This window comes from Podarcis cretensis, assembly GCF_951804945.1.
Source record: "Podarcis cretensis genome assembly, chromosome: 2".
NCBI classification, from domain to species: Eukaryota; Metazoa; Chordata; class Lepidosauria; order Squamata; family Lacertidae; genus Podarcis; species Podarcis cretensis.
The window spans coordinates 111,916,624-111,942,158 of record NC_137171.1 but is presented as its reverse complement, the minus strand read 5'-3'; the positions used below and the strand labels follow the sequence as shown (position 1 = coordinate 111,942,158).

Sequence of the window (25,535 nt, the reverse complement as noted above, 5' to 3'; positions counted from 1 at the left end):
TACTACATTACGCCAGCTTGTAAATTATGAATAGGTTGGATGGCCATCTGTCATGGATGCTTTAGCTGAGATTCCTGCATTGCAAGGGGTTGGACAAGACAACCCTCAGGTATCTTCCAACTCTAGGTTTCTATGATTCCATGAATAGATTCCTCACCTGATTGAACCAGTTGGGCCACACAATGACTTCCTCATGTATAGTTAGCTCTAGACCGGAAGATGCTTGCCTCTCCAGCTTCCCAACTTTCACTCTTATGGCAGATTGGTTAGGAAATGCAACCAAATTCGCAATATCATAGTCAGCCACCAGCTCCCTGTCCTCATCAAAATACCTCTCATCTATGGTAGCACTGTTGAAGTGGAGCCTTCTCAGAAAAGGGTGAAGCTAGAAAGAGAGAGATAAAATGTCAACATGTGCACTATGGGTCAATGAATCACAATCCTTCCTTCTTCCATCCTACTCTTAATTCCCCACCCCACCTCCATTCCTTTAATGGAAACTGATGCACCACTTGATTGCCTGAATATATTTAACTGGAAATTCCAGGATTTCGAAGTTACTGAGCTACAGTCTCTCCTTATTGGGACAGTTTGCTGCGGCAAGCGGCTTCAGGTGGTCCTGGAGGCCAAAGGGTCATTCTGTGTCGCATTTCTAGGCACAGGTCTGAGCATTCCCCTTGCCCTCCAGTGCTTTCCTTGCAACCTCCTGCCTTTTACTACTGAACCGGAGCAAATGGCAGAAAACCCAAGTTGCCACTTGTTCCAATTCAGGGCAAAAAAGGGACTTTGACCTCTGCAAAGAAAGCTCAGGGTGAAAAGGTAAATGGGGATGAGCCCTAAGTGAACAAAAGCAGTATGTGACAACAAGAAACCCTCCTCTCCCAGACTTCCGGGTTGGCGCCTCTGGTAATGGCAGAATTCCTCTGATCGGGAGGAATTTGCTTCGTGGAAATCCGGGTCTGGCCGCCACGGTGAAGGCAGAGACCCACTAAAAATCACAGGCAGGTGAAGCCTGTGAACGTGGGATTCGGCTGGCACCTTTTGCACCTCCCCTACTCGTGGGGAAACCTGGTTTTGGGGATCCGGAGCGACGTGGAGTGAGTGGCGCAGTGCTTCGAATTGACTGCTTTTTCCACGGAGCAAAGCCGCACAGCTGTTGCCGGAGAGCGCTGACTTTTTCCTGTGGACAATTTGATCTTAAAGCAACTACCCGTGAGTAGAGTGAAGAATTGGATTTTTAAACGTCTTAATTTGGCACCGAAACGGGGAGGTTCAAAACAGGAAGTCCGCCTTCCCCTTTTGTAAATAAACTGAAGCAAAGAGGCTGCAAGCTAAAGTCTTGGAAAGCCTACTGTAAAGGATTAAATTTCCATCAGTAAAAAATATTAAATCCCCCTTGGAAGCAGGAGAAGAGGGGGGGGGAGTTTTGGATTGTATATGGCTGCAGGAGAGAGTGAAGGAAGTTAAAATACCACCGCTCCGAACCTGGAAACGGGCTGCTAGTAAGACTGACGTCTTTTGGAATGCTCATTGACCGTGATTACGTTCACTGACAGTTAGTTAAATAAGAGAAATACATTGTTTCCACTGTCTCCGTCTGTGTTTAAAAAGGAGTAAAAGTAACTGAAAATTGTAACTAACTTTATTGTTTGAACTGTGTTTAAAAGGACTAATACAAATAGAAACTGTTTCCCTCTAAAGGAAGCCTTTGAAACTGTTACAAGAGCTGAGCTGGGGGAATTTCCAGCTGCAAGATAAAAAGCTGTGAGATTCTGGGACTGACCTTGAATTGGTTAAGAATGTTGACAGAAGAGGCCTTAGTGGTCGCATTAAGTAAGATAAATAACTCGCTGGAACAGCTTAACAAGAAGGTGGATGTGGTAACTACCAAAATTGATAATTTGGGACAAAAAGTGAACACCAATACAGAAACTATCCAGAAATTGATACAGGAATCTACTTTGACATGGCAAACTGCGGAGAAGGCTAGGGAGAAAGTTGTTGCCGTTGAACCTAAAGTAACACAATTGGAGAGAGAGAGAGTCCCAGCCTTACAGATGCAATTTGAGGACCATAAGTTGATGCCTTCTACGACTGAATTTAAAGAAAATCAGATTTTGAGGATTAGAGCCCTACCTGAACAGGAGAAGGAGAGTTTGATGGATTTCATCATGCAGGAATTTGCTGATTTTTGAGACCTGGACTTGGGTCAAGAAGAGATTAAAATTGTGAGGGCCTTCAGACTTGGAAGAGGAGGGAAAAAAGAGAAAAACAAAATAAGAGACTGTTGGAACTACCAGAAGAACCTAGAAGAACAACAGTCAATAGTGGAAATTTTGAAAAATCATCTCTAGGTGGGAGTTTCCCCGAGATCTACTCTTCAGCCTCAAAGGAAGGAAAATAAAAATAAGATCAGTAGAAGACAAAGTAAAGTGCATGTATAAATACGAAGAAGACTTGCAGAAGGGACTTGGAAAAGAGTTAAGAGCATCGGACAGAAGATTACCAGGTTGATGGACTATATGGAATTGGCGGAAATGACTGGCAGAATCCGAGACCAGGGAGAAGAGACAGTGGAAGAGGATTGGAAAAAATTTAAAGACTATTTATAGAAATATTGTAAAATTAATGAGTGTTAGAAAAATGTTGGAATGAAGTTATATGGCTTTAGCAGAAATGTTATAAGGAATTAAGTATAAATAGATTATTATATTAGAGTATTAAAGGGAAAATAAGGTTAAAATATGTTAAGACAACTTTATGACAGAAAATAGAGGAAGATGGAAAGGAATTGCTGAAACAATTAATAGAAGTGGAATACAAAAAGGGAGGTGTGAGGAGGTCGTTGAAACAAGTGAATGAAAGATAAGATATTGAAATGGTATGATGTGTGTTTTAAATTGTTTTTGTTTTGTTTTGTTTGGTTTGTTGTGTTAATGTTGTGTTGTGTAATGTTTATATATTGTACTGTATTGTTTTCTTTTCTCTTCTTTTTTTTCTTTCCTTTTTTGTAATGTTTAAATGTAATATTTTTTTTATTTTTTTTAAAAAAAGAAACCCTCCTCTCCTTCTCTCCCTCTCTCCCTCTACCTGCCCCGTGTCTCTCTCTCACCTGCCATGGCTCTACATTCAGAACTTCCTGTCTGCCTTTTTTGGTACTCAACATGTGGCTTGATGCAGAAGTCATTAGAGCATGAAAGGCGTGCGCTGTGACATAGACAGCGCTGTAAACATTGTAGCTCTCAGCAGACATGCCTTTCCTATGCCAATCTGAGGGAAGACCTTCCAGTTTTCCCCTCCTCGTGCATCTTTTCCAGGTTTTCCTCGACCATTTGTGGTTGGGATGAGAGCAGTCCAATGTTTCTGACCAAGCATGATCCAATGTATCTTCATTGTGAGTCAAGAAAAGGTTCTGAGATTCAGACCTCTTATTTGCTTGGATGATGAAGGAGAGTGCACCGTGGAATAATTTGATATTCTCATATGCAAAAGATGAACTTAAGGTGAAGCCCCACAGAGCTGTGGAGATCCAAACTTTTCCTACAGAAGCATTGCTTTTTCTTTCAATTTCATTTAGTGTGTGTGCCAACAGAAACATTGAGTTGGAGTCCCCATAATAAATAATCACATTGGCTTTCTTCTGTGTGAGGTTGGCTTGAAAATGTATGAAGTGTTGTTTTGCACCATAAATTTCATCAGAAGACAATTGTGGGATTCCATTTGTGAAGGCAACACAAATATCACTCTCAACAAATGTTGCCATCATGGTTTGCAGGAAGTGATCCCCATCACTATTTTTTGGAGCAAGGAGTCCAACCCACGTCCACCTGAAATGCAGAAGCAACTTCACTATCCCCATGTATTGCAGAGTTTCCTTCGGACTCATCCAGTAGGAAGAGGGGAACAGAGTTTTAGCATTCAGAATATGGTTAGCAAAACCGTAAGTGAGCTAGAAGGAGAAGAATCAATGCTTAGTGTTGCAAATAATCTGCAGACATTGCGAAATGCAAATATAGAATGTCACTTTCTCAGATCTCATGAAGAAAATAAGGATACACAAAACTATAAAAGCTCCCTATCCACTTTAACTACAACATTCCAAAGTCCTGATATTATTACTTCTGATAATCACAACAACAACAACAAGGTGTGCTAACCCCGATAAATAAAACAGTTTTTGTGCAGTTTTGCAACTCTCAGCTTGGATTTTTTTGTCTTGACAGCTTAACAACAGTGACTAAATGACAAGGAATCCTTTAGCAACATGGTTCCTGTTTAAGGCTTTACAATGTTGCCCTCACATTTTGCTTTGTAACTTTCTTAATAAATTTCTGAGTCACTGACCTCTTATTTAAATTCCCTGAGAATTTAAAGTTTCTTTTATATAGGTGTCATCTTCCCAAGTGTACTACAGAGCTGCAAAAGGCAAACAGTGTGAGTTCACATGTTTGTCTCAACTTCCTTGAGGCAGACATCAATGGAAAACTCCCAAACCGAGAAAAAGGTTATATACCCTTCAACCCCCAAGACCCCTGTTTCAGTTACAAGAGTTAAGCAGTTAGATCTGAGATTTGCTCAGGCAGGCCTCCCCTTGTTCTCCATACCTGCGAGACCTTGTAAGCATTTAGCATGGCTGCCATTTGAAAAACGGTTTCAAAGTCCCCTCCTTGAATAACAGCCAGGAGCTTGCCTTGCCTTCCACACCTGAAATTAGGGACCATCCAATGCCTGCTAGAGAGCAGGTCTACCGTAGCTTCGGAGGCTGTCCTGGCACTGAAACTATTTTCATAGATGCTGTAGCCAAGGGTGATGTTAGGTAAGAGCTTGGGATTTTCATTGATCTCATGAATGGCAAACAAGATGGTCAGAATGTATTGGTGGTTCCTCTCCTGTATCCTGAAATGAAAAGCAAATGTCATATCTATTGGTGCAATGAAAAAATAGGTATCAAAGAGGAATTCCTGGATGCCAAGATCTAAGTTTGGGGCAAGTTCTCTTTGAGAGAATCCCAGCAGAGATTTAGAATCACAAAACATGCAGGAAAGCATGGAAATATAGTTTGTTAGTCCTACAATATATGCCCTTCTAAGATCCTTCCAAAGTTTCCCACATCCCCTAGCATTGAAAAAGATCACATGTTTGGTAAGTTAAAAATGGTTTACTTACAGAGTCTTCAAATGTCAGGTTTATGTTATTTTCTTTATATATATAATTTTTTATATTAAATTTTCTGTTTTACAATTTAGAGTATTCATTTAAACAGCCTTAAAATATCAACAACTTCCCTTCGTCTCTTTCCATGGTTCATTTTGCATAGCATAAATCCCTGCATATTTTACAAAAACTAAACCATTCAGTATTCCATTATTACTTCCATCAAAACCTATTTACACTGTTGAATTTATCTTAATGCTGCCAACATTTTCAAGTGTACACATTTTCCCACCCCATATAGTCAATAAACAGTTTTCCAATCGTCTTTAAACGTATGTTCTTCTTGTTCTCTTATTCTATATGTTAGGTTCGCAAGCTGTGCATATTCCATCAGTTTAAGTTGCCATTCTTCTTTGGTTGGGACTTAGCTCATTTTCCAGTTTTGGGCTAACAAAATATCGGCTGCCATAATGGAATACATAAATAACTTTTTTTGACATCTTGGAATTTCCATCTGAATTATCCCTAACAAAAAGGACTCTGTGTTTTGCTTTTTTTTTTTTTTTTGGAAATGTGCTTTTAAACATTTTTTCCCCAATTCATTATACATTATTTCCCAATACTCTTTTACCCTTTTTCAGGTCCACCACATATAATAGATGTAAAGATATAAAAACTTGGCTTCATTACAAAGTGGTGAAAATTCCTTAATTATTGGTAGAGGAGTTGCTAAGCTGGAGCAAAGCAGCTTAGCCTCTTCACACATTAAGATAATCAGGGAGGCTAGAGGGTAACAAAGGTGAGCTAACATAGCAAGAGAGTCTTCCCTATGGTCTTAACCTCATCGTGCATTAATTAGACTTGAGCATATAAGTTATATGAGGCTGCTTATCACACAATATTTGTCAAGTATATTATTATTATTAGTAGTAGTAGTAGTATATTTGTATACCCTATTCCAGTTGGTGTCAAGGCAGTTCACAACACAAAATTACAATATACACAGCACAAAATACATAACCAAATACAGAATAATCAAAGCAATAAACAATAGTAATGTATACACACTTATAAGAAATACAAAAGTCCCTGAACTATACTCCAAACTACAAATATAACCATCCAAATTAACATACAAATAACATTTAAAAATGATTCAACACAACCCCACCCTCCAAATAAAACAGCACCCAGCCAAGTTAAGCCCCCACCCTCGTTAGACACAAATTTTAACACAAGGAGGGGTGAAGGCGCATGTCAATGTTCTACCACCTGCTAAAGAGCATGTTTTCCAGGCGAAAGCAGTGGGACAAAGGCAAGACTGTTCAACCCCATGCTTTTTAGGCACAGGACAAGTGTGGACAAGCCCCATGTTCATCTGCCATGCCCCTTAATTGGCAACTCCATTCCATTCCACACACACACACACACACACCCCTTTCCTCCTCCCCAGCAGCCAGCCAGCATTCTTTACCCACTGAGCATATTTAGTCCTTGTTGGGCTGTTTTCGAATCACTGTCCCCTTTCCGAGTTCTCCGCCATTTTTTTGTACTGCTGCAAACTTTTGGTGTTCCCCCAAGTCACCTAATGCCTCCTTCTTGCATGGGGATGAAGTCATTTCGCCTTCAAAGGGACTGGCACTCAGAGAACGAGTTCCCCATTAACACAGATATTTACATATTACACTAGAGCTGAGGTAGATTTACTCCCCTCTCACAAATGACACTTTTAAATGCCTGAAAGAAAAGAGCATATCAAGCAACTCACAGAAACCATGGTGTGAAACAGCATCTCCCGTTTTGTAACCCAAGCAGGGACAGTGTTTGACCAAGTACAGATGTTTGTTCCTTGGGAAATGGAGACTTTGGTGAGCAGCTTCCATTAATACAGCCAAACGAATCTTCCATTTTCATAGTCACCTTTCAAGTCGTATTTCAAAACTAAGGAGCTTAAGAAACTGATGCTCACCCCACATATAAACTGCTACAGAGAATAACAGAATTGTCTGCGGACAGTTAAAGGCTAACATGAAGGGACACTTACGGCTGGAAGTCGTGGGTGGGGTCAGACATGAAAGCATATGATGGATAGACAGCTGTTCCCACTGGTATAACCCCAGTTATCAGGTAATCTCCAGGACTGTAATAATTATTTGAGAGGTTTGCATTTTCGTTCATCACTACCCCAAAGGGCAAATGGAGCAATATTAGCAGCAGGATCATTTTAGACACAAGGAAGAGACACCTCCCTTCAATTAACTCCGCAATATACCCAGTCCATGCACTGGCAGAGAAATTTGCCAGGAAAAAGCCACGACAGTCTTGCAAGCCTCATCCTGTGTCTAGTTTCTCAGAGGAAGAGCCCAAGCCTGGCTTCCGTGGAAAAGAAGATACAAACATCAGACCGACAGGCTAAATCTCAGCCCTCATCCTCATTACTTGAGTGTATTTATATATTTATGTTGCTCTCTTTCCAGATTTGGGGAATAAATGATCAATGATTCAGGGTTATTATTATTATTCATCCCAAAGTGACCTCTGGGTAAAAATAACTTATGGGACCTTGGTCACAGGAACACACATCAATGACAGTGATTTCGATAATTGCAGGGGACATATGGCCTTCTCTTTGCATACTCTCTGCGGCACATTCACAGGCGCTGGGAAGGAGAAAACCTGTTTGCGCAACTTTATGCCATGCTTTCCCTTGGGACAATTGAAGGGATGATGAAATTGAACTAAAGTTAAGTGGAGATGTGGGCAGCTCATTATTCTCCAGTTCTTGCTGAACTACATCTCTGACTATTGGCCAGGCTGTCTTGGCTGGTGGGCATTGTAGTCTAAAGTCAAGGGCACTCCCTAGCCATGTGGCAGATAGTTAACCCTTTATAGTCCAGGCTGACACTTAACAGTAGTTTCCATGGCTCTGAATACCCATGCACACTAGCCTTGCATCTAAGCAGTAATTCTCAGGTCTGTCCTCTTTGCAGAGGTTGCAGCAACATGGGGGGGGGGGGGGTTGGCAGATGTCCACATCAAGTATTGACAATACACTATGTATTTGTTGGGATGCAGCCCAGGGAATCGGGGGCAATTGGCAGGCCCCCAACTGGCCCAGCCCACCAGCCACTGTGCCAGACGTTCTCCAGTTCTTGGATCAGCATAAATGTGACCCTAGCTTCAGAAGCTGAGCACGCACACTCAGCAGAGTAAGTAACACTGTGCAACAGAAGTGGCAGGGGCGGCTGTGTTGAGGATATTTACAAGCAGTTTATTCAGCATACATCAGGACAAAAGGAAAACATGTCTTCTCTCCTTCTTGTCCAAAACAAGCAGGAAGCAAAAGCTATACACAAACGGAAGTTCCCAGCAAGCTGTGCTGGAGTGTAATAATAATAATAATAATAATAATAATAATTTATTATTTATATCCCGCCCATCTGGCTGGGCCTTCCCAGCCACTCTGGGCGGCTTCCATAAAAACCAAAAATACAGTAAAACATACAACAGTCATTCCTGTTCTTAAGGTGGAACGGAATATCCCAACAGTATTGTCTCCCGATGGGCTGCCCGCACACAGCCGGGGGTTGTGCCTACATGGAAGCTGCCTCTGCTCTTCTTGTTTCAATTCTCCTGAACATTTCTGTACAGTCCCATAGCAGCCGTCCTGTACATCTGCAACATACATCCAATGGAGCTTTATGCACATGTTAGCAGAGTTCAGCAGAAAGCCAGACTGTTTAGGAATGTAGAATCGCGAAGTTCTTTATTCATTACAGCAACTTAAAACAAAATAACATGGCTAGTGTGAACCGCATCTCTCACACACATCCTCTCTTCGGAGAGAAGAAGAAAAAGGAGCGGAAGTATATTAGACAGACTTCCGTTCCCACACATACAACAGTAAGGAATGTAAACAGAGGATCACATGATCCAGCAATGGGTGAATGAAATACTAACATCCTCCTCCTTTTCATGGCATCCTTGCTGCAGACTTAGCACATTTCCAGCTTATTTACAAACACATTCAGTTGTTCTTTTTTTTTTTTTTTATAAATATTTATTAAGATTTTTTTTAAAATACAAAATGCAAAAATAATAAACAATATAACATGAATCATAACACATTTTCCAGAACTTCTTTGGACTCCCTCACGTCTCCCACTCCCACTTACATCGTTATATATTTTTCCCAGCAATTTATCATCTTGTTTATATTCTTAGATTTTGTTCAATTAGTTTGATCTATTCTCCACAAATTTTATATTTCCCTCAATCTCACTTATCGTCAATTTCAAATCTAATTCAATGGTAGGCAATTATTTATGATCTAGCATCCTTCTTAGCCTTCAACCAAATTACAATACTTTTGTAGATAAATCTTGAATTTCTTCCAGTCTTCTTCAACCCTCTCTTCTCCCAGGTCTCGGATTCTGCCAGTCATCTCGGCCAGTTGCATATAGTCCATCAGTTGCATCTGCCAGTCTTCCAGTGTGGGTAGATCTTGAGTTTTCCAGCTCTTGGCGATGAGTATCCTTGCTGCCGTTGTTGCATACATAAAAAATGTTCGGTCCTTCTTTAACACCTTCTGGCCGACAATGCCCAGAAGAAAGGCCTCTGGTTTCTTAGTGAAGGTATACTTAAATACCTTTTTCAGCTCATTATATATCATTTCCCAAAAGGCCTTCACTCTAGGGCAAGTCCACCAGAGGTGAAAGAATGTTCCTTCATGTTCTTTACATTTCCAACATTTATTATCAGACAAATGGTATATTTTGGCAAGTTTAACTGGGGTCATGTACCATCTATATATCATTTTCATTACATTTTCCTTCAGAGCATTACATGCAGTGAAGTTCAGCCCAGTGGTCCACAACCTTTCCCAGTCCTCAAACATGATATTATGCCCAATATCCTGAGCCCACTTTATCATAACCGATTTAACCATTTTGTCTTGTGTATTCCATTTCAGCAGCAAGTTATACATTCTTGATAATACCTTAGTCTTAGGCTCTATCAGTTCTGTTTCCAACTTCGATTTCTCCACCTGGAACCCTAGCTTTTTGTCATTTTTAAAAACTTCTTTAATCTGAGCGTAGTGTAACCAGTCTCGCACTTTATCCTTCATTTTCTCCAAACTCTGCAATTTCCAATTGTCTCCATCTTTTTCTAATATTTCCCAATATTTTGGCCATTTGGCCTCCATATTGGGTCTTTTTCGGGCCTTAGCTTCCAGAGGTGAAAGCCACCTCGGAGTTTTGTTTTCCAGTAAGTCTTTGTATTTTGTCCAGACATTAAAAACTGCTTTCCTGACAATATGGTTCTTAAAGACCTTATTGATCTTAACCTTATCGTACCATAGATATGCATGCCAACCAAAAGCATTATTAAACCCTTCCAAATCCAATACGTCAGTGTCTTCGAGAAGTAGCCAGTCTTTTAGCCAGCAAAAGGCTGCGGCTTCATAATACAACTTTAAGTCCGGCAGGGCAAAGCCCCCTCTTTCTTTCGCATCAGTTAGTATCTTAAACTTAATTCTGGGCTTTTTGCCCTGCCAGACAAATCTAGATATATCTCTCTGCCACTTCCGGAAACACTCTGTCTTGTCCACAATCTGCAATGTTTGAAACAAAAACAACATCTTTGGCAATACATTCATCTTAACAGCAGCAATTCGGCCTAACAGAGAAAGCTTCAATTTTGTCCAACTATCCAAATCTCTCTTAATTTCAGACCAACATTTTTCGTAATTATCCTTAAATAGACTCAGATTTTTTGCTGTTATGTTTACCCCTAGGTACTTTACTTTTTTAACCACAATTAGTTCCGTTTCTCTCTGAAACTGTTCCGACTCTACATCTGTCAGATTTTTCCCCAACACCTTAGTTTTCTGTTTATTTAGTTTAAATCCTGCCACCCGACCAAAATCTTGGATCAGTTGTAATACTCTTTTTGTACTAGATTCTGGCTCCTGCAGGGTCAAAACTAGGTCATCTGCAAAAGCTTTAAGTTTATATTGTTTCGCTCCGACCCACATTCAGTTGTTCTTTATTAACAACTTTTGACAACAAATCAGCAGGAATTTCTTTTCCTGGCATATAGGACACATTTATGAGTCCTCTCAGGATACAATCCCTTGCATAACATAACTTGATCTTCAATTATTTGGTTCTATGCTTACACCCTTCAGAATTAAGCAAAGCCAAGCATGATTTGCTGTCCTGATAAACCTGTATAGGACACAACACAATCGCTCTCATGTCCTTACACAATTGCAATAACCATTCAACATCCTTGAGTGAATATGTCACAGGATTAAGTTCAGCTACACAGGAACTTAAGCTCACAGTAGTTTGCTTCTTGCATGACCAGTCAAACAAACAGTTGTTATACATATAACATACACCAGAAGTGCTTTTACCATCTCTGGGGTCACTTCCAAAACTTGGACGGGGTATAAATAATAAATTATTATTATTATAAATTATTATTATGAGCATATATTTCAAGCTCTCCAGACTTCTGATTAGTAAATTGCATTAGTTATGCAGTGTACCTTTCAGGTAGTGAGCAATGCAATTTAGCGCTTTCCATTCCTTAACAGTGGGCTTGGTAACATGTCTGCTTAACAGGTTCAAGCTAACTGCAATGTCTGGTCTTGTGCATTTAGCAATTAAACTGAGTTTGCCTAAAACACTGTGGAATAAACTAGCATCAGTTAAGCCCCTTGCTATTAAGACCAAAAAATTGATCTCATACTTTTTAAGAATAGCAGCATGCTATATATATATATATGAATGACTGAGCCATGATTATGTAGTAAGTGACCTATACATTTGACACAACCTTATTATTTTCTTTTCACCATTAGGTGCTCCTTTGTATTCAGATCAGGCCTCAGTACAAGGATGTAGCATTTGGGAAGGAAGATGCAACCCAGGACCCCACCACTGGAAGCCAAGATGGAGAAGATTTGCACAGCCACCATGTATTTCCCCTTGGTGCTCAAGTAAGTTGGCACAAAGGAGACCCAAACACTGCAAAACACCAACATGCTGAAGGTGATAAACTTGGCTTCGTTGAAACCCCCAGGGAGCTTCCTGGCGAGGAAAGCAACCATAAAAGAGATGGCAGCCAGAAGGCCCATGTAGCCAAGGGCAGAATAAAACATGGTGACAGACCCTTCATTGCACTGCAGAATTGTCTGTGTGACTTGGGAATCCATGTCCAGTTCTAGGAAGGGGGGAGAGATTCCGATCCAGGCAATACAGATGCCAAACTGAAAGACAGAACCAAAAAGGACAATACCATTTGCCAGACTCTTTCCCACCCACCTGTTAATGCTGTTCCCTGGTTTTGTGGCCATGAATGCCAAAACCACAGTTATAGTTTTTGCCAGCACAGAAGAGACGGCGACTGAGAAGATGATGCTGGAGATGGTTTGGCGGAGCAGGCAGGTGACCTTTTGAGGCTGGCCAATGAAAAGAAAGGAGGACAAAAAGGAAAGCAGGAGAGAAACAAGGAGGGTATAGGTGAGGTTTCGATTGTTGGCTTTAACAAGTGGAGTGCTCTGGTACTTAATGAAGATTCCCAAAATAGTGCTTGTGATTAGGCACAAGAATAGGGCAAAGAAAACCAAGGTGACCCCCAGTGGTTCTTCATAGGAGAGAAAGACTATAGTCTTGGGGATACATTGATCCCTGTCATTGTTCGCGTATTGAAATTTTGGACACTCAAGGCAATAACCTGCATCTGAAAGAAAGAAAAACTTATTTCAGTACATCGAATCTCAATGTTTTTCCTTTTTATAAATGGAGAATCCAAAAACACATCAATCTCACGTTTTCTGGATTGTATCGATTTTGGCGGAATCTCTGGAATTCCGTTGTGTTGGAGGACCATGCAAAATCAGCATCTTGAAATGTGTTTCAATTTTGCAAAGATCACTGTATTCCTTTGCTAAAATGTCTTTTCAGGATGAACATGGATGCTTTCATCCTCAAGCTGCTTTTAAGAGCCCCCGTCCCCCGGGACTTGCTGTTCCTTCAAAACCATTTACCTGTCTGAGTAGAAATGGTCCCTTCGAGGCACAGGGCACAATAATAGCAGCATATCTTCTTTCCTTCTGGCACCACCTTGCGAGCTCCAGGTTGGCAGCTTTCTGTGCAGGTAGAACGGGGCATTGTCTGGACATCAAGGAATGAAAGAGTGTTTGATGAATTACTGCTTTGTATATAGAAACAGAGAATGAAATTATGGCTCAGGACTGCAATACCTCAAGGACTTCCTCTTTCCATATGAACCTGCCCGGATCCTGAGATCATCTTCTGAGGCCCTTCTTTGAGCACCTCTTCCCCGAGAGGTCCAGAGGGTGGCAACACAAGAACGGGGCCTTCTCTGCAGTGGCTCCCCATCTGTGGAGTGCTCTCCCCAGGGATGTCCACCTGGCGCCTTCTTTATACACCTTTAGGCACCAGGCAAAAACATTCCTTTTTAACCAGGCTTTTGATTGACATCCTATGCCCTTTTAAAATGTGGCTCTTTGTGTGTGGGAGGGTATTATTGGGTTATTGCTTTTATTTATATTTTATATACTGTGATCCTTTTATGTTAACCACCCTGGGACCTCTGGGTATAGGGCTGTAAATAAATTCAATAAAGAATCAAATAATAAAAAATAATTACTAAACCGTTCTGTTCTGTTGGGTCTATGCCTTGCAGAAGAAATGATATCTCTCCTTGTCTCATGTTCAAAGCACTTCTCCTAGAAAATAATAATAATAATAATAATAATAATAATAATAATAATAATAATAATAATTTATTATTTGTACCCCGCAAGCCCATCTGGCTGGGTAGTTTTTTATCGCTTTGACATCTGATGGGAGGGCAGGCACCACTACCGAGAAGGCCCTCTGCCTGGTTCCCTGTAGCTTTGCTTCTCGCAATGAGGGAACCGCCAGAAGGCCCTCGGCGCTGGACCTCAGCGTCCGGGCAGAACGATGGGGGTGGAGACACTCCTTCAGGTATACTGGGCCGAGGCCGTTTAGGGCTTTAAGGGTCAACACCAGCACTTTGAATTGTGCTCGGAAACGTACTGGGAGCCAATGTAGGTGTTATGTGGTCTCGGCGGCCGCCCCCAGTCACCAGTCTGGCTGCCGCAATATTAACTGTGTTAATAGTTTTTCTTTTTCTTTTTTTTTTTTGGTTTTTATTTTTATTAATTTATCTGGATTTGTATACTGCTTAATCATCAAAACCTCCAATCAATTTACATAAAGTCTAAAAGCTGTTAACAAATACCGGTGAAGCCAGAAGTTAAAAAGAAGCTGACCTAAACGTTTTCAAAATATTCATATACATAATTGGATGCAGTTACATACAGTGGACCCTTGAGTTACGTACCGTTCTGGATACATAACTTTCTTTCTTTTTTTTATAATGATTTTTAATAGTTTTCCAACACAAATAAAAACAAACAACACACTCACATGCACAAACAAAAACATATAAACATGTATAATTTCATAATCCTGTTTTCATACCCCTTGTTTCTCCGACTTCCCCATACCTCCCTTTTGCTGCATCCTTATTTTTAACATTTTTTTTAGCAATTCTCCAATAATTAATTATTTAATTCACTTTCATTACTTTCCTTTTTCTTTGACTTATTAGTTACAGCTGCAATTCTCTATTTCTTATTCCCTGACATCTAATACTCCTCAATTTTACAATAATTTTTAAGATATATCTTGAATTTCTTCCAATCTTCTTCCACTGTCTCTTTCCCTTGGTCACGAATTCTGCCGGTCATCTCTGCCAGTCCCATATATTCAATCACCTTCGTCTGCCATTCTTCCAGAGTAGGTAGTTCTTGTGTCTTCCAATACTTTGCGAGGCGAATTCTTGCTGCTGTAGTAGCGTACATAAAAAACGTCCTATCCTTCCTTGACACCAATTGGCCGACCATGCCCAGAAGAAAAGTCTCAGGTTTCTTAGGAAAAGTCCGCTTTAGGACTTTCTTAATTTCATTATAGATCATTTCCCAAAAGGCCTTAATCCTCGGGCAGGTCCACCAAAGGTGATAGAAAGTACCTTCAGTCTCATTACACTTCCAGCAATTATTATTGGGCAAATGATAAATTTTTTGCAAGCTTGACTGGGGTCATATAAATCATTTTCATTAAATTTTCTTTTAAGGCATTACATGCCGTAAATTTAACACCGGTGGTCCATAACTGCTCCCAGTCTGCAAACATAATGTCATGACCAATGTCTTGTGCCCATTTAATCATTTAATCCTGTGTATTCCATTTTAGCAGCAAATTATACATTCTTGACAAATTCTTAGTATTGGGTTCTAACAATTCTCTTTCTAGTTTAGACCTCTCCTTCTGGAAGCCTATTTTCCTGTCCTGTTTAAATGCTTCATTTATCTGATGATAATGTAACCAATCTCGTACTTTAGGCTTTAGTTTCTCATAACTCTGTAATTTAACTTTTTCACCGTCTTGTTCTAGAATTTCACAGTATTTTGGCCAATTAGACTCCATATTAAGTTTTTTCACCTCTTTGGCTTCCATTGGTGACAACCACCTGGGAGTTTTACTTTCTAACAAATCTTTATACCGCATCCAAGCATTATATAATGCTTTTCTAACAATATGGTTTTTAAAACCCTTATGTACTTTTACCTTGTCATACCATATATATGCATGCCAACCAAATCTATTATCGAACCCTTCCAGATCCAAAATGTCTGTGTTCTCAAGAAGCAGCCATTGTTTCAACCAGCAAAAAGCTGCCGATTCATAATAAAGTCTTAAGTCCGGCAGGGCAAACCCCCCTCTTTCTTTTACATCAGTTAAAATCTTAAATTTTATTCTGGGCTTTTTGCCCTGCCAGACAAATTTAGATATATCTTTCTGCCACTTCTTGAAACAGTCCATCTTGTCCAATATCTGCAATGTTTGAAATAAAAACAACATTCTGTGTTAATAGTTTTTCTATTACACTCAAACAAGGAATCCTTTATCACCTTGAAGTGGGGGTGGGAAACCTCTGGCCCTCCAGAAATTCATGGAAACTTAGCTCTTGGCCATGTTCACAGCGGTTGATGGGAGCTGGACTCCAGCAACATCTGGAGGCCACATCTTCCCCACCCCTCCCTCCTTGGAAGACTAAATAAAATAGGATGGCATAAGATTGCTTTGTTTTCTCTTATACATCAGGCATGGCCAAACTTGGCCCTCCAGCTGTTTTGGAACTACAACTCCCATCATCCCTAGCTAACAGGTTCCAGTGGTCAGGGATGATGGGAACTGTAGTCCCAAAACATCTGGAGGGCCAAGTTTGGCCATGCCTGTTATACATGATCATTGTGATATATATCCCAGTGACCTTGTAGCTATTTTTGACGGAGACCAGCTTCTGTAGTTTGTTCATTGATAGATCTTCAGGCTCACAGTTAGCATTGCTGTGTTACTTTTATTGTTGTTAGCCACCCTGAGCCTGAAATCTGCACTTCTCCAAAATCTGCAATGCAGTTCTCCAGCCAAGGAATGTGGTTGGGTGGGTGGGTGTACGGACATGCATACACACACATACATATATGAAAATATTAAGAATGTATGACAATGAATATGTTAGTAGCAAGAGTGGCTGGGGAAACTCAGCCAGATGGGCAGGGTATAATAATAAAATTATTATTCTTATTCTATGTTAGTGAGATATACTGTGGGTGGTTAAACCACAGAGCCTAGTACTTGTCGATAAGAAGGTCGGTGGTTCGAATCCCCACAATGGGGTGAGCTCCCGTTGCTTGGTCCCTGCTCCTGCCAACCTAGCAGTTTGAAAGCACATCAAAGTGTAAGTAGATAAATAGGTACCGCTCCGGCGGGAAGGTAAATGGTGTTTCCGTGCACTGCTCTGGTTTGCCAGAAGCGGCTTAGTCATGCTGGCCATATGACCCGGAAGCTGTACGCCAGCTCCCTTGGCCAATAAAGCGAGATGAGTGCCCCAACCCCAGTGTTGGTCACGACTGGACCTAATGGTCAGGGGTCCCTTTACCTTAATACGCCATCAAATCTAATGCACACCTCCATTTTCAAAACCTTGAAACCAAAAAAGGTAATTTGCTGGCGCATATAAATGCACCATCAAATCTAATGTGCAACCCAATTTTCACAATGTAATTTGTCCAAAAAAGGTGTGCATTACATTCAAGTAAATATGGTATTTAGAGGAAATTGCATTGCAAAAAAAATGTGAACATTTGGCAAAATTGCATGAAGACATGTGTATATTGGGATAAATTTGGACCAAAATGCTGATAGATTTTCATGAGGATTAAAAAAATAATAATATTGTAATTATGCCAGAATGTGGAGAACTGAATTTAAGATTCGAATAATCTTGGAGAACCAAAACTGACAGGTTCACCAATTGCTAGCTACACTTCCCCAACTTGTAAGATAAGAATCCACTCCCTACCTGGTTAAACCAGCTTGGCCATACGGTGTCCTTCTCATGAATAGTCAGTTCGACACCCGAGGAGGTTTGAGTCTGCAGCTTTCCAACCTTCACTCGTGCGGCAGTTTGGTTAGGAAATGTGACAAAATTCACAACATCATAGTCAGCCGCTAGCTCCCTATCTCCATCAAAATACACCTCGCCCATGGCAGTACTATTGAAGCGGATGCTTCTCACAAAGGGGTGAAGCTAAAAAGACAATATTTGCAACATGGACAAACAATTACGCATTTCACGTCTTCCTCCAAAACCTTCAGTATTTCTAGTCCTTTGGCAGCAACCAATGCAATTCTTGAACGTGGGAACAGGTTTCTAATCTCTGACAGAGGTCTGGGCAGCTACATAATGAAATCCTGGGGCAGTGATTCATGTATATGGTGGGTTCAGCTGGAAGTCTGCTATGAAGCAGCAAGACTGTGAAAGATTTGCCATATGTGTCTTGATGAACCACAGAATCTAGCTTTTATATAGGTTAGGATAATTGAAAAGGGTTAAATTGTGATAGATCCTTGAGTGGGCATTATATTCAAAGTTGGTAAAGGGACCCCTGGCCATTAGGTCCAGTCATGACCAACTCTGGGGTTGCGGCGCTCATCTCGCTTTATTGGCCGAGGGAGCCGGCGTACAGCTTCCGGGTCATGTGGCCAGCATGGCTAAGCCGCTTCTGGCGAACCAGAGCAGCGCACGGAAACACCATTTACCTTCCCGCCGGAGCGGTACCTATTTATCTACTTGCACCTTGACGTGCTTTTGAACTGCTAGGTTGGCAGGAGCAGGAACTGAGCAACGCGAGCCCACCCCGTCACGGGGATTTGAGCCGCCAACCTTCTAATCAGCAAGTCCTAGGCTCTGTGGTTTAACCCACAGCGCCACCCGCGTCCCGTATATTCAAAGTAATGGGCCCTTAGTTATATTCCAATGAGAATACAAATTATAGGCACAGTGCTATTTAGGGGGCAGTCAGGCAGTATGTTGGTTGAGTTGTCATTGCATCAGTGAAGTGTCTGAAGATAAAGCTAAAAATCAATGAAGGCAGAAGCTGAGAGGAGCCAGCCGGGGTAGGGAACCTCCACTAGAGGGGGGAAATCGGTCAAACCTATAGCCATTTCTCTTGAAGTAATATTAGTTTAAAAACAACATGTTCCACCATAGCAGTAGAATGTTTAAAGTGACTGTAAACTATTTAATAGAACTGGGCACACCAGCACCTTCCCCTCCCAATCCAAGATGGCGCCCAATCTGGTACTTCAGATCAGCCCCTATCCAACCCTGAGCCAGTCTCCAAACTTATTTGAAAGCCAGCCTCAAGTGTTTTAAACTCTAATTGAACATATGCTGGGGAGGGAAGAAAGGGAAGCAGGAGGTCCTTTGCCTCCTCCCCCACCGCACATGCACAACAGGGTTGCAAAAACTAATCCAGTGGTTCTCAATTTTATTTTATTTTTTGTGGTAGTAAGAACCTTCACTTTAAACCAGTGGTGGTTGTTCCGGGACACAAAGCAGCAAGCTCGTCCAAATCTCTTTTTATGTTCCATAACAAGTCCACACTCCTTCTGCTGATGAGGTCATTCTCCCCCAGTTGAAGGATAAGGATGTCAGGGGGGCCAAACGCGGCAACTTTTCCTCTCAGCAATGGCATGAGTTCCTCCCAACACATGCCTCGCCTTGAAAACCAGGAAACTCACACCCTAGATGGCAACCCCTACAACTCCCAGCACCCCTAGCTAACAGGACCAGTGGTCAGGGATGATGGGAACTGTAGTCCCAAAACAGCTGGAGGGCCAGCTTTGGCCACCACTGCTTTAAACAAAACTTGCATGGAGTCCTCCATGGAAGGACATGGAGCTGTAATCTCTCTCTCTCTCTCTCTCTCTCTCTCTCTCTCTCTCTCTCTCTCTCTCTCCTGAAATGGAAATTATAAATAACTGGTGGAACACTAAACCCTGGTTATAAGTCCTGCTCAGCTAACCCTCCTGTATATTCACAAGGGATAAGGTAAAGGGACTCCTGACCATTAGGTCCAGTCGTGACCGACTCAGGTTGCGGCGCTCATCTTGCTTTATTGGCCGAGGGAGCCGGCGTTTGTCCGCAGACAGCTTCCGGGTCATGTGGCCAGCATGACTAAGCCGCTTCTGGTGAACCAGAGCAGCACACGGAAACGCCGTTTACCTTCCCGCTGGAGCAGTACCTATTTATCTACTTGCACTTTGACATGCGTTCAAACTGCTAGGTTGGCAGGAGCAGAGACCGAGCAACGGGAGCTCACCCTGTCACGGGGATTCGAACTGCCTAGCAGGAGTGAACCAAAGGATCACATCCAATGACAAGATGTAGCAGAGTGACATTCCCCACCCTACCAAGCAGTGACTGATTTGGAAATAATAAGCGAGGATACAACAGATAATATACACAGGCACAGTGAGGAACCACCTCTATAGGTGGCTAGTTTTCTTTGCCTCCCTCCCTCTCTCACCCGCCATGGCTCCATGTTCAGAAGGTCCAATCTGCCTTGTTCTGTAGTCATCACACGGCTAGATGCAGATGTCATCAGAGCATGGAAGGCATGTGCCATGACATAGACAGCACTATAAACAACATAGATCTCCGCAGACATGCCTTTCCCAAGCCAAACTGCTTCCATTTTCCCCTTCCCCATGCACCTTTTCCAGGTTTCTCTTGACCATCTGTGTTTGGAATGAGAGCAATCAAATATTTCTGACCAAATCCGATCGAAGGAATCTTCATCTTGAGTCAGGAAAATGCCCTGGGATTTTGAACCCTTCTTTGTTTGGATGCTGAAGAACAATGCACCATGGAAGAATATGACGTCCCAGTACTCAAAAGATGTGCTTAAGGTGAAGCCCCACAGAGCTGTGGAGATCCAAACTTTCCCTACTGGGGCATTGATTTCTAGTTCAACTCTGTACAGCGCATGTGGCAACAGAAACATTGTGTCAGAATCTCCATAATAAATAATCACGTTGGCCTTTCTCTGTGAAAGAAGTGCTAGGCTTCTTAAAAGTGTCTTCTTTGAAACACGAAGGTCAGAAAATATTCGTGGGATCCCAAAGGTGAAGGCTACGCATATGCCATCCCTAAAGAGCATCGCCTTCATCGTTCTCACAAATAGATTTCCACCTTCATTGTCTGGAGCAAGCAGACCAACCCACGTCCACCTAAAATGCAGCAGCAGCATAGCTATCCCCCTGTACTGTGGAGCTTCCTTTGGGCTCATCCAGTAGGAAGAGGGGAAGTGAGCTTTGTCACTCAGAATATGGTTGACAAAACCATAAGTGATCTGGAAAGGAAAGGAAACAATGTTTAGCGTTGGAAAGAATGTCCAGAGATTGTGGGAGATTTGCAGCCCAAAATCTAAGAATGTATATTCTTGTTAATTAGTAAGCCTAGGGGCTAACAAGAGCTGTAAATTTCTAGGTAGGCTGACTCAGACCATAGGAATGCAACTGGTAGAGAGAGAGCTCTGTGTGGTTTCAAGGTGAAAGAAAAGAAAGATTGAAGCCCTTCTCCTTCCTGTTGCTCACTTGCTCTTTTTCCTTTTATACCATGTCTTCAATGGAGATGGATGGATGTTTATGCTTTTCCTCAGCTTAGACTCCATTTTAGAATTCAACTATGTACAGTGGGACCTCAGGTTACAGACGCTTCAGGTTACAGACTCCGCTAACCCAGAAATAGTACCTCAGGTTAAGAACTTTGCTTCAGGATGAGAACAGAAATTGTGCGGCGGCAGCGGGAGGCCCCATTAGCTAAAGTGGTGCTTCAGTTTAAGAACAGTTTCAGGTTAAGAACGGACCTCCAGAACGAATTAAGTTCTTAACCCGAGGTACCACTGTATTTTGTAACCAGGAAGTATTTTTACTGGCATTATTTTTGCTCCTGCTGTTTGTTGAAAATGAGTGCAAGAAATTAAATAAGTAAACACTATCTTTCATTTACTTTACAGTCTGTGTTGTGGTTCTGTGTTGTGGTTAATCAGGGAGAGAAGGGGGGAACCAATACATAGTTGGTTAGCTGGACTTGCTCAAAACAAGGTTGTATAGCCTAGTTCTCATGCTTTTAATTTTGCTGCCAAGGATGGAATTTCAAAACTCTCTTCAACCCCACTGCTGCCAGGAGAGATAACTTGTAATTAATATATCCTCTACCTACTCAATCCATCCCACAAGAGAGATTGCCATCCTAAAATAGCTTCCACTCAAACTCAGATCTAAGTCCCACTGAATTTTTTTGGACTTACTGCCAGGTAAGTGGGTTTAGGATCATCGGCATTTATTTTCATTCACTGTATGTTTGGCTCCATTGGCAATTTTGTGTGTGTGTGTGTGTGTGTGTGTGTGTGCGTGCAAAAAACCATCCATCTGTGTGGTGCAACAAGTTGGCATCAGCTGCACTGTGTATAAACGTTTTCAAACTTATCTACTTTTACTCTATTTTTAACAATTTATATTCTTTTTCTGTATCACACAGAATGTGAAGTGTGAGAGTACATGTGCTTATCACAACTTTTTTAAAATTGAGTAGTGATTTGCATTATTGTTTTGTTCTGCTTTTTAATATTATATTGCTTTTATACCACCCTCACATTTTATGAGAAAGCTTTCAAGTTTAAAAAGTTGCATCTGAGATTTGCTCTGACAGGTCCCCCCATTCTCCATACCTGGGGGATCTTGAAGAGGTCTAGCATGGTTGACATCTGAAGAAAAGTTTCGAAGTCCCCTCCTTGAATAACAGCCAGGTTCTTTCCATGTTGTCCACACCTGAAATTAGGGACCATCCAATGTCCAGTTGAGAGGAGGTCCATTGTGGCTTCATAGGTTATCCTGACACTGAAACAGTTCTCAAAGACATTGTAGCCTAATGTGATATTAAGTAGGAGCTTGGGATTTTCATTGATCTCATTAATGGCAAGCAAAATGGCCAAAACATGCTGGTAGTTCATCTGCAATACTCTGGATGGAAAACAAATGGGATGTTGACCAGTTTAAACAGTGTATTAAAATGGATATATGCAGAAGATGTGATAAGAGACCACTCAGGTTGATGGAGTAAAGCAGTGCTAGGGTAGAGACCCTACAACTTTGGGGCAAATTTCCTTCATATCTGCAGGTGAGCCTCCTACTGTCCCGGTCACATTTCAAACCATTCTGCTAAACTATGGAGCTTAAAAATCTGCTGCTCACTCTGTATATAGACAGTATACAGGAAAGTTAAGAATTGGCTGAGAAAAATCAAAAGCTATGAGCAAATAGCACTTACGGGAGGAAGTCACCGACAGGGTCAGACCTGAAAGCGTGTTTTGGATACAGAGCGGTCCTCACAGGTATAACTCCAGCGATGATGTAATCCCCTGGACTGTAATAATTATTTGAAGATGTCCGTAGATCTGACAGATCTAGATCTTCCATCATTGCTACCTCAACTGGCAAATGAAGCAAGACTAACAGAAGGATCATTTTAGGCACAAACAAGTGAGAACTTCCTTCAACTGATTTTATTATATTCAGAGCAAGGACAGAAGCATTTGCTAGGAAGGATACACAAAATCTTCATCCTGTAACTGACTTCTCAGAGGAGGAGCTCGGGGCTGGCTTCAGTGCTAACAGAGAAACAAATTTCAGACTAGCCTACCACCTCTGATGGTCTAAATCCCAGCCCTCATTCTTAATAGCTCAGTATATATATTTATGTTGCTTTGTTTCCGTATTTGGCAAAAAGAATGATCAATGATTCTGGATTCTGATTATTATTATTATTACTGATCTCAAAAGTGACCTCTGGAAAACCCTATGAGAACACAAATCAATCACAATGTTTTTGATGATTGCAGGGGAGATATAATCACCTCCTCAAAGTTTCACGCTCTCTTTGCGGCTGCTTGCGCAGGTGTATGGCAGGAAAAAACATGTTTGCAAAAGTTTGCATCATGCTTTCCTATGGGGCAACTGAGAGGACAATGAACTTGGAGGGCGACGTGTGATTCTCTAGACCCTTTGTTGGTGACCCTTGACTTTAAACCAATGAGAGGCTAGGACTGGGCTGTAGCGCAGACTTTCAACCCAGCTGCCTGAGCATTCAAATCCCTTGTTTCAGTTTCCTTCCAAGACTTCAAAGGAGGGCAAGTCACTTCTCGCCCTCTCTCTAGCTTTCTTTCTCTCTTTCTCCCCCTGCTACTTTTTGACAGCCAATAGTGAGGCCCGGAAACAGATGGAGAAACAGCACACAAGCACTCTGCTGGCTACCCCCTGATCACTTTCCGCATGCTTGGTCTCCCTAGGCCAGCGGTTCTCAACCTGTGGGTCCCCAGATGTGGTTGGACTACAACTCCCATCATCCCTGAGCTCTGGCCTTGCTAGCTAGGGGTGATGGGAGTTGTAGTTCAGCAACATCTGGGGACCCACAGGAGGTTATGGGCTCTCCTTCCTTGGAGGTTTTTAAGCAGAGGTTGGGTGGCCATCTGTCATGGATGCTTTAGTTGAGATTCCCGCATTGCAGGGAATTGGCCTAGATGACCCTCAGGGACCCTTCAAACTCTGCAATTCTATGAGAAAACTGTCCATTTAATCCTACCCTCTGTTTCTTGTTATTTAACTAGTTACTGATCCACAAGAGGACCTTGCCTCTTGCTCCATGACTGCTAAGTTTATTCAATAATCTTGGGTGAGTTACTTTGTCAAAAGCTTTTTAAAAGTCCAAGAACACAATATGAACCTCTGTCTATATGCTTGTTGACACTCTCAAAGAACCACCTCACTAGGCAGTCATCTGATACTAATGTATTTAAATCTTTCGTTGTTGTTAGTCTTCAGGTTTTTAGCAATGTGCTCCACAAATTATTTCTTTGCATCTCTTATTGTCCTCTTGCATATTTTAGGCAAAATTTGTGTTCCTTTTTGTTCTCCTCATTTGGACAAGACTTTCATTTTCTGAAGTAAGCCTTTGTGTCTCTAATACTCCCCCCCCCCACTTTGCTTATCAACCACATAAGGCTAACTCCTGGCCCTACAGTATACATTATAGCTGAACTTTTATACAGCTCCCAAACATTTTGGAAAGATTTGACCCTAACTACATACCTGTTAGGCAGTGTACATCTTATTCCAGATACAGTATGTGTTCGCCACAGGCATGAACTCAATGCACAGCTCTGGGAGGGTGGAAACTTTTATGTGGAGTCAGGCTGTGCATCCGCTAAAAATGTATGTATACCTTTAGCTCTTATACCCAATAAAGAACTTGTCACACCAGGTAAAAGAAAAAGATTGATTTATTAAACATACATGAAGAAAGACAGCATATATAGGTGCTGCTTCAGACAGCAAGGTTAAAAATATGCAGGCGGCAAATCATTAAGCATTTACAGGCACACCTTAATTCTAAAGAATCCCTGACTACCAAAAAGCCTAGAAAATAAGCAATGCAATTTCTCATAGCCTTATACTGAAAAGAAAGAAGGGAAGGGAAGGGAAGAGAAGAGAAGGGAAGGGAAGGGTATACCTGATCTTGGAGCAAGCAGGATTTGAGAACTATGCCTCTGGTGAGAATTAAGCTCTCTCCTTCAGAATTCTATGCAGGCAAGGCAACAAAGTCTCTCGCCCATTATTTGGTCTAGAAAATTGTAGAGTTGAACTTTGGTTTCACCAAGAAGCAAAGGTGGGGTCACATGGAAGCTGGTGTTGGGATATGAATACAACGCAGCTGCAAACTGGCAGCTCGGTGTTGACATCACATGATGTGGCTAGCTGTGGGAAAGAATGTTCCCGGAAGTTCACAGAATTCACAAAGCTTTGTTCTGTGTGTAATAGGAGACCTTCCTGTTGCGTATGTAAAGG

The 25,535-nt window shown here is 41.6% G+C and overlaps 2 protein-coding genes across 2 annotated transcripts in view; both read right to left on the bottom strand.

Annotated features, from left to right (window-relative positions):
- LOC307209015 (killer cell lectin-like receptor subfamily B member 1B allele A) overlaps nt 1-25,535 on the bottom strand; it is a 250,274-nt gene that overhangs the window by 20,804 nt on the left and 203,935 nt on the right. The window lies entirely within an intron of this gene.
- On the bottom strand, nt 12,005-13,645 carry LOC307209818 (vomeronasal type-2 receptor 26-like; the record flags this gene model as incomplete). Its single annotated transcript, XM_079965181.1, has 2 exons — nt 13,214-13,645; nt 12,005-12,906 (listed from the first exon to the last, which is right to left on the bottom strand). The coding sequence occupies exons 1-2, from the start codon at nt 13,335-13,337 to the stop codon at nt 12,005-12,007; spliced, it is 1,026 nt and encodes a 341-aa protein (XP_079821307.1). The 5' UTR covers nt 13,338-13,645.